The 9956-nt window shown below is 51.7% G+C and overlaps 1 protein-coding gene across 1 annotated transcript in view; it reads right to left on the bottom strand.

The window, feature by feature from the left end:
• Positions 1 to 9950, bottom strand: part of PITRM1 (pitrilysin metallopeptidase 1) — a 32143-nt gene extending 22193 nt beyond the window's left edge. The window contains exons 1-9 of the mRNA XM_023536975.1: positions 9930 to 9950; positions 9760 to 9856; positions 8552 to 8712; positions 6697 to 6823; positions 4582 to 4670; positions 3864 to 3992; positions 3177 to 3290; positions 1012 to 1108; positions 410 to 544 (exon numbers count right to left, since the gene is read on the bottom strand). Of these exons, the coding sequence (XP_023392743.1) occupies positions 410 to 544; positions 1012 to 1108; positions 3177 to 3290; positions 3864 to 3992; positions 4582 to 4670; positions 6697 to 6823; positions 8552 to 8712; positions 9760 to 9774 (867 nt within the window). The 5' untranslated portion in view covers positions 9775 to 9856; positions 9930 to 9950. The remainder of the gene's footprint in view (positions 1 to 409; positions 545 to 1011; positions 1109 to 3176; positions 3291 to 3863; positions 3993 to 4581; positions 4671 to 6696; positions 6824 to 8551; positions 8713 to 9759; positions 9857 to 9929) is intronic.
• Between the last annotated feature and the right edge of the window lie 6 nt (positions 9951 to 9956).

The following is a 9956-nucleotide window of genomic DNA, read 5'->3' as shown; positions in this document are numbered from 1 at the left end:
CGGCCATGGCCAGGTCTTCTAAGAAGTTCTCGCCCACTAACGGCTTCGACAAGGGCACACACGCCAAGTACAAATGCCCAGAAACTTATGCAAACAAGGGCATGACAAAAAGGTCCTTCGCGAAACCAGAATATGCAGGTGACTGGTTTTCGTATTCTGTTAACTAGGACAAAAATATATGTAGATGTTCGGTAACACACAGAGTCACACATAAAAAACTGACTCCCATCTGATCTAGAAAATTGAAGTTTTACGTTAATATGAGCATTTACATTTTTAATTAAGAAGTTGTGTCACCTATTCATTAACAGAATTGACTTAGGTAATGTAAATTATATTCCTAATACTCTTTTCATTATTATGAAATTCAACTTCAAAGGTGCAGACCTAAATTCTCCAATTTTCTTACCTTAAAATATTGTTTCACTTTTTCTTGCAGAAACTCTGGATTCTCCTCAAGCCGGCGCCTGAACTGTGCCACCTGCCCCCCCAGCTTCAGCAGCTCTACAGGGTCCCCGTCATGGTTCCAGCAGGACGCGATGTACTGCGACAGAATTTAAATCCGTAAAGCACATCGCACGGCAAGGCTCCGTTAGCGATAAACATTAAAGTCATTGCATTTTACTAAGATCTCCATGTCTAGACTTAAAAATGCCAGGTGACTGTAACAAAAATTAAATCATCCTTCAATTAGCAGAAAAATTGAACTCATTTAAACCTATTTTTCCTAATAAAAAAGCTCAAGTTTAAATTGTAATTACCCACAGAACAACAGTTATCATATATCCCACCCGCTTAAAGTGTTCTGCATAGATCTGTTTTATACAACACAAGCTATCAAAAAGCCAACTGGTCTAAACAAAATTAAAAGTAAATTTATATCAGATACAAAATAACATAACTTTCAAGATTCAAATGAAAGGTGCTATGAATTATCATCTATGTTTTCGAGAAACCACTAATTATGAAAGTAACAACAGAAAGCAGTGAGGTGGGTGAGAAGTTACACACAGACGTCAGGGCGAGTCCAAAGCTGACAGACTGATGCTTCATTTGTATTTCGATTTTATGAAGTAAAGCTTCGATTTGATCATCTTCAAATCCTTTCCTAAAAAAATATTGAGAACAGAGATGTTGAAGGAAATAAAGGTTTTTCTGTACTACAAAGCTACAATCATAAAAACAGCATGGTATTGGCAGAAAAACAGACACATGGACCAATGAGACAGGAACGGGAGCCCAGGAAAAAAATCCCATGCATGTGGGCAACTGACTTTTGACAAAGGTTCCAAAAAATACAATGAAGAAAAGGCTCTTCATTAAGGTGCTGGGAAAACCGAAGAGCCACATAAGAAATCAGACGGCTGTCTATCATACGCCAAAACTAACTCAAAATGGATCGAAAACCTAAATGTGAGACCGGAAATGACGAAACACACAGAAGAAAACAGAGGCACCAACTTATGGACCTTGGTTTTACAAAGGATTTTATGAATGTGACCTCGAAGGCAAGGGAAGTAAAAGCAAAAATAAACAGGATTATCATCAAACTAAAAAGCTTCTGCACAGCCAAAGAAACTCCCAACAAGGCAAAGAGGCGGCCACCCGAATGGGAGAAGGTGCTTGCGAACGACACCTCCAATACAAGGGGCTGATAGCCCACTCAACAACAAACGCTCCAATTAAAAAATGGGCAGAGAACCTGGACAGACACTTCTAAGGAGACATATGGATGGCCAACAAACATATGAAAAGATGCTCAATATCACTACTCACCAGGGAAACACAAATCAAAACCACGAGATACCACCTCACACCTGTCAGAGTGGCCAGCATCACAAAGACAAGACACAGCAACTGTTGGCAAGGATGTGGGGAAAAGGGAACTGTCACACACTGCTGCTAGGAACCGTGTAAGCTGGTGCAGCCACTGTGGAAAACAGTGTGGAGGGTCCTCGAAAAATTAAGAATAGAATTACAACACGAACCAGAAATCTCTCTTCTGGGGATCTATCCAAAAAACGTGAGCGCATTTGTCCATAAACATACATGCACTCTGACATTCGCTGCAACATGACTCACGGCGGCCAGGACGTGTCCCTCGATGAAAGACTGGATAAAGGGGTGACACATGTGTACAACGGGATATTACTCAGCCATAGGAAAGGTGAAACCCTGCCACTTGCAACACCATGGATGGACTTTGAGATAACCGTGCTGATTCAGGGAGAGGACGAGAACCACATGACGTCATTCACACGTGGGCAAGAAAACAAAAAGCAACACGCGAATGAACTCAGACGCAGTGCGGTGGTGGCCGGAGGGCAAGGGGGCAGGGGGCGGATAAGGGTCGAGGGGATCAAATCCGGGGTGGAGGAGGAGGCTAGACTGGGTGGTGAGCACACGATGCAATGTACATAATGTTATTAACCAATGTCATGCCAATAAATTTAATAAAAGGGACCACAAAATCCTCAGATAAAAAATAGTAAAACTTTGTAACCTTGTGTTAGGCAATGGTTTTAAGCGCTACCAAAAGCACAAGGAACAAAGGAAAAAAAAACAGGTAAATTTAAGAACATCAAAAGTAAAATCTTTTGTTCTTCAAAAGACATAATCAAGAAAGTGAAAAAACAAGCCACGTGAGAGAAAATATTCACAAATCATATATCTATTGAGGGCCTTGGATCTAGAACGTTTAAATAACTTTTATAACCCTACAAGAAAAAAGCCACGTAATCCAATTAAAAAGCCGATTGAAAATGTGACTATACGTTTCTCCCGAGATACACAGTGGCCAGGCCAGTAAGCACACGAGATGCTCAACATCTCAGTCAGGACATCCGACGATGCGCAGGAAGCTGCAGGGCCAGGGCCGCAGGGGTCAGGGGCTTGATGACTAGCACCGGCTGCGAGCTCCTCTGAGCTCCTACAAGGACCAGGACGCCCGCCCCGGCGGGGACGAAGCGCGTCTGCACAGACACCTGCGCGCCAGCGTCCTGCGCGCTCCCCTCCCCGCGGGCGAGGGACGCGGGAGCTGCGCTGCTTAGCAACGAGGACTGCGGTGCCCCGGCGACAAGGCGGCAGGGACCGTCCTGCGCCACTACACGCGACGGCACATGCTCATCGCAGAGGGCGCCGCGGGGAGGCTGGGGGACGCGCAGAGCCACACGTACGCGATGACGTCGTCCAGCGTCCTGTCGATGATGTCCCGGACCCTGGGCACGTCGGTCTCGGCGACGCCCTGCAGACCCACGCTGAAGTAGGCGTCCCTGGTGTGGCCGTTGTACCTGGGACACAGAAGAAGGTCACCTGTGGAGCTGGCCGGCTCCTGCCACGCGCTCACCGAGCGCTTCAGGTGAAGGTCAGACACGCCACAGGACGGGGCTGAGGACGACCACCCGCCACGAGGCCATGAGCGCGGCGTCCTCGGATGCCCGCTGCTCAGACACAGTGTGAGCGGGCACCACGCCCTTTAACCTGCCTGGACATCACCCTACGCGAACTCTAGAGCTGCGGTGAAGTGAACGGAGGTGGGGGGGGGGTGCACTTTCACAGAATCTTGAGATTTCAAAGACCATCTGATGACCTGGCTTTTCAAACAGGCACCCGCATGCTCGGCAGATCTTGGAAGAGCCTTCTCATTCGTTTTCTAAATCCCCCTCCCCCACCCCACGCCCTGCAGGGGACCCGAGTAGCCTGTGCGGAAGCCACACTCTACTGCACAGCTCTGTGCTGGCATGGGAAGGGCCCCCAGATGCCAGTACCCCCTCCCGTGACAGCCAAAAATGTGTCCGGACACTGCCGAATGTCAAAACCGCGCCCAGCGGTGACCTGCTGGTGCGATCGGATGACACACTCACCCGACGTCAGGAGAGAAATCCGAGCCTAGTCCAGACTCGATCAAGGCCTTGTAGAATGGGGCGCTGGGCCCGCTGACCAAGAGCGACGACAGCAGGTTCAAGGTGAAGGCTTCCGACGTGTCGGTGATGCTTCGTTTAGGGGCCGGGGGAGGGGAGAGAGGTCGCGAAAATCACTGCTGCACTGACACGCGCTCCCGAAGGAGCGAGGTTCTCCAGGAAATGCGTGTGCTTCACCCCGACTTTGGCAGGCACATGGGCAAGAGCGTGCCTGTGCCCCTGACTGCAGTGCGGACACACTGGGGTGTTGCCAACCGCAAGTCAGTTTAGGGCACGGCAAGGGCTATGGTGGGAGGGGTGCCGAGCACCCTGCCATGTGACTTTGAGTCTGCCCAGCAGACAGGAGACTCGCACGGAAGGGGCGTCCGGTGAGGCATGCCGCTGCCGAGGGCCGACGGCCTGATGACCTTCCTACCACAGGCCCTCAGGGGTCAGGGCCTCACAGTCGGGGCTGCCTGTGACCCCAAACGGTACCCGCTGCCATTTGGAGCCTGTGAACGAGCAATGTACTTCTCCTCCGGACAGCGACCCAACACGACTTCCTCCAAAACCGCCCCGGATGATAAAACTCCTAGAGCCCTGAACCCCACCCACGCACCCCAGCTCCGACCAGAGCGCCCACCGGACCCCACCCACCTGCCTGCTCTCGTGTGACACTCACTCTGGTAGGAGGAAGCTGACGCTGACCGTCGTCTGTCTGGGGGACCCGGCGGCCAGCGCGTCCGGTGCACAGCTGATCTGGCATTCCCTCTGCGGCGCGTGCGGGAGCAGCATGCAGTGGGCGTGAGCAGGTTCAGGTCAGAGCGGTGGTCGGGGTGCGAGAAACAACCCACGAAAGACCCCCCCCGAAATACTAGAACTGAAAACTGACCTCAGTCAAGTGTCAGGACATAGTCAATACACAGAACTCGGGTGCATCCTACACACCGCCAACAAATGACCAGGAGAAATCAAGACAACAACCCCATTTACAGTTGTGCCCGAAGGAGCAAATACTAAGAAACAAACTTAACTAGAGAAGTGAAAGACTCGCACTCAGGAAACTATAAGACACTGGGAAAAGGAAGTGAAGGAGATATGAACAAACGGAAGCAGAGACATTGTTAAAATGGCTATAATACCAAGAGCGAGCTACAGGTTCCATGCAATCCCTGCCGAAACACCAATGGCATTTTCCACAGAACTGAAACAAATAATCATAAAATTTACATGGAACCACAAAAGACCCGGAACAGCAAAAGCAATCTGGAAGAAGAACAGAGTCAGAGGTATCAGGCTCCCCAATATCAAACTATGCTGCAAGGCTAGAGTTGTCAAAACAGCATGGCCCTGGCATAAAAACAGACACATCGATCAACAGAACAGAGAGCCCAGAAATAAACCCACGTCTCGTACAGACAATGTCTATGAATCTATGACAAAGGAGGCAAGAACATCCAATCGGGTAAGGACAGTCTCTTCAGTGACTGGTGTTGGGAAAACTGGACAGAAACATGCAAAAAAACACAAGACCGCTTTCTTACACCATATACAAATATAAACTCAGAACGGATCAGACTTAAATGTAGGACAGGAAACTGTAAAACTCCCAGGAGAAAACCTAGGCAGTAAACTCTTTGACATCGGTCTTCGCAGTGTCTTTTTGGATGTGTCCCCTTGGGCCAGGGGAACAGAAGAAAAAAGAAACAAATGGGACTGCATCAAACCAAAAAGGTTTTGCACAGCAAAGGAAACCATGACAAAACGAAAAACCTACTGAATGGGAGAAGAGATTCGCAAATGACAAACAGATAAGGGGTTAAAACCCCAAATAAATAAGGAACTCATACTATCTAACAGTAAAAAATAAATAAATAAATAAATAAATAAATAAATAAACTAAACAAATAAATAGATAAATAAATAAATGGCAAAAGACCTAAACAGATTTCTCCAAAGAGGACATACGGATGACCAACAGACACATAAAACGAGGCTCAAGGTCACTAATCATCAGGGAATCACAGAGATATCACCTCACACCTGTCAGAATGGCCACCATCGATACATCAAAAACAGCAAGTGCCGGCGAGGACGTGGAGAGAAGGTGGGGTCTGTTGGTGGGATCGCAAACTGGCGCCGCCACTATGGAAAACAGTCTGGAGGTTTTTCAAAAAACTAAAAGCAGAACTACCTTATCACTCAGCAATTCTACTTCTGGGTATTCATCCGAAGAATTTCAAGACACCAATTCATGCATCCTTATGTTCACTGCAATATTATTTACAATAGCCAAGATCTGGAAGCAACTTAAGTGTCCATTGACAGACAACTGGACAAAGAAGCTGTGGTACCTACAGACAATGGACTATTACTCGGCCATAAAAAGGAATGAAATCTTGCCATTTGTGACAACATGAGTGGATCTGGAGGTTAATATTCCCAGAGAAATAAGTCAGACAATGACAACTACTATACGATCTGGCTTATATGTGGAATCTAAAAAACAACAGAGATGAATAAACAAAACCACACAGTTCAGTACAGAGAACAAGCTGATAGTTGCCAAAGGGGAAGGCGGAGGGTGATGGGAAAAATAAAACAAACAAAATGGTCCAAGAGATGCTTTTCACTGAATTAGCTTCCTTTCCAAACAAATAACCACCGCCAGGCTTGAGCTCTGACGTGCACGGCAGAGGCCACAGCGGCACTTTCCAGTCCTGCCACCGGCAGGCTGGCGTCCCTTCCCCATGTGTGAGGCGGGCACCTCAGCACGGCCCTCGGGACCGGCACTCACCGGCTTCTCCCAGCGCTGCTGAGGCGGCACCGCAGTGTTTGGCTCAATTTTCTGAAATTTACTCAGCGCCTCTTCGTGAATTTGTTTCAGATGCTCTTCCAATGGAAAATTGCCGTAGGTGAAGAACCTAAAATTTTGAGAGAATACAGCAGTCTACTCTAGTTTTGAAGACCAGGAACGGGCACAGATGGCCGTCTGCAGGAAGCGGGCGTGTCTCCAGCAGCAGCTGACAACGGCCCGTCCCGCAGGAGGCGAGCTTCAGGCAGGAACACACTCTCTTCCGCTTCCTTGGCCTAGGAGCCCTCACAGCTCCTCTTCCTACGCGACCATAGCTGGCTGGAGCCCGACGCGGGACGGGGTAATTAACATACACTTGGCAACTGCTGCTCTCTGTTCTAAACGTCCCCGTCAAGGTGTTACAAACGCCAGGGAAGCTGTACGTTAGCGCACTGTGACCTTAGCCACAGTACCGACAGCCACCGGAGACGGGCAAATGCAGTTTATTCGGCCGGGGAGACTACGATGGCGGTGGTGAGCTCTTTACTCTCACGTTAACACTGTGCGAACTCTATCGGAACGACTTCTGAAAGCCCCGCTCAGAGGTTTAGAGGGCGCTAAGCCGTAGCACCCTGGCGCCCGTGCAGACACTGGTCTGTCACGCCTGCCCTCCGGTCGCAGATGCCGTGGGACAGGACCAGCTGCAGCTCTGCAGGAGGGTGAGTCTGGACCACGGGCAGGGACCAAAACGGACCTTACTGAACGAAGCCTCGCAGCCTGCAGAGACGGGCTGAGCTTGCGGGCCCCTCGGCCATGGTGAGACGGGGTGAGCCTAACACGTAAGTTAAAACATTCTGTCTGATGCCACAACCTCAGACGTAGACATATATAAAAGCATGTGTGTAAGACACAAGTGTTAAAAATAAAACCAAACAAGACTAAAAAAAAAAAGCCTCCATCATCACTGGAGGAACGACTGCCACCACGTCCCCCGAAACCGGACAGCCAAGAGAAAGCAGCAGACCACCCTCCCCACCGGAGCCGCACTTGGGAGGACCCCCAACCCGTGGACAAGGAAACGCGTCGCATGGCTGAGACACGCAGGAGGCGTCACAGAGGTCTGACGCTGCGCTGGCCCTGCTGAGGCCCGCTCAGGCAGCAGTGGTGGGTGAGTGTGAGAACCAGGGACAGGCGGCGAGGGCTCGGTGTTCACAGGGCGCCGGTCACCAAACCCTGATGCTGGGGTCTGCGGGAGAAGCACTCTGCAGTTACGGTGGCGTTGTCACTGTGGGGCCACACACCAGCTGCAGCACCCCACGGTGGGGGCAGGTCAGAAGCATTCGATAGGACCCAGCAGGGGTGCAGGCAGGCATCAGCTCTGCAAGTGACAGGGCCTGGGGAGCCCAGCCCAGCTCTCGGAAGCACAGGACCACGTCCGCCAGTGCCAGAGGGGTACCTGGACGCCCCAGCGGGGCAGACAGAGGCAGCGCCCGCTTCCGTCAATTTCAATGAAACAGGGTGGGACAGGGAGGCCCTGCCCTGCCCTGCCCTACCCTACGTGAAAGGGGCTGAAGAGTCGCACTGGTGGAGCACTCCTGGGACTTTCCAGCAGCCTGTCGCTGGCCTGCGGGAGGCCCTGGGGGGCGGCGTTGCACCACGCGGAGTGTGAGAGGTCGCCGCGGGGCTTCAGACCGAGCACGCAGGTGGCTGGGACAGACGACCTGGAAGAGCCCTCCCCGAGTGCACACACACACTGCCCAACGTCAGCAGCACGTCGTGGAGCACAGGAAAATGCACACGCGCCAGCTTGTCACTGAGCCCCGGCAAGCAGGCGGAAGCTCACCTGGCGGAAGCTCACCTGGCATTGCTGGGGTGGTAATGCTTTGCGTGGAACTGCCTGAGCTGCTCCCACGTGAGGTCCGGGATGCACAGGGGGGCGCCGCCCGACACGGCTGCGTACGTGTGGTCGGGGAGCAGCTGGTTCTGAAGGTGCTGTGAGAAGACCCTCTCGCTGTCCGCCTTTGAACCAAAGAGGCACACATGGTGACATGACGCGCCCCCTCTGGGAGCGTGCTCCCACGCCACCTCGCAAGGGAGCCGTCCGCACGGCACACGACGTCCACGCAGACGCTGCGTGACCAAGCGCTCGATCTGCCGCCACCTACGCGTGGGACCCAGGGACCAGCTCCCGGAACAGGAGGGACACCCCTCACCGTGCACACTGGTGACCAGCACCGCAGGAGGGGTGTGGGAGGTGGGGTCCCGGGTGTCCGAGGGAACGCTGTCATCCCAAGTTCAGTTTCAAAAAGGTGCTCAGAAGAAATGACGCCCAAACCAAGCATCAGAGGTAAGAACGAGCCTCCGGCTGCAGCAGGGGACCGTGAGGACAAGGCCAAGGACAGCCTCGTCTGGTCTCAGACCCTCTGTCCTCCTAAACGTTAGTGAGGTCCCCAAAGAGCTTTCGATGGCGTGGGTTTCTTGGTCATATGGGGGTGTGTGTGTGTATAATTGCTCAGTATTAGAAGTTAACTGCGACATTGTAAAAATAGTTAAATTCATTCGCTAACCCATTGTTACATTTTAAGTATTTTTTGAAACATAGTTTTCATAATAAAAAAGTACTGAGAACAGTTTTACACATTTTGGGAACCTCGCTCATGTCTGGCTTCTGCGAAGGTGGCGCACATCCTGTTTGAGTCTGTGCTGACACCCTGAGACCTCGCACCGCACGGCAGCCGTGGGGGGCTCTGCTGTTCACGCGGGGGGAGGTGGGGAGACTGTGCCTCAGTGTCATCATGGAAACAGTCCCTCTCTTGCAGACCTGCTGCAGGTCACAAGTAGGGGTCCCCAGACCAGTTATAACCGCTCGTCTAGAAAAGCGGGTTCGAGGGCACCCGGGAGCCTGGCCTCTGCAGCCCTGGGGTGCTCGCTCATGGCGCTGCCCCGCTTGGCTCATTTAACGAGCCCAGACCAGAGCGTCAGCTGTCATCCAAGGCTACTCATGCTCCAGCATTTCAGATTCAGACTGAGATCATTTTCACACAATGCAAAAAGGAAAACACTCACGAAGGCTCCCTTCATCTCGTTGAAGACGACCCCTTTGAAGACCAAGGCTGTCTGGGGGTCGGTAGGGTCCTCGTGTTCCAGCCGCCACCCCTCCTGCCTGAGAGAGGACAGGAAATCGCAGTGGCAGCGCCTCTGGCAGCGAGTCCACACCAGGCCCAGCCGTCACCTACCAGAAGTCCAGTTCCCGCAGGCAGGGA

Source organism: Pteropus vampyrus, unplaced genomic scaffold (assembly GCF_000151845.1).
Source record: "Pteropus vampyrus isolate Shadow unplaced genomic scaffold, Pvam_2.0 Scaffold175, whole genome shotgun sequence".
In the NCBI taxonomy this organism is placed as follows: domain Eukaryota; kingdom Metazoa; phylum Chordata; class Mammalia; order Chiroptera; family Pteropodidae; genus Pteropus; species Pteropus vampyrus.
The sequence above is the reverse complement of the archived record's forward strand: the minus strand, read 5'-3'. Positions and strand labels throughout refer to the sequence as shown.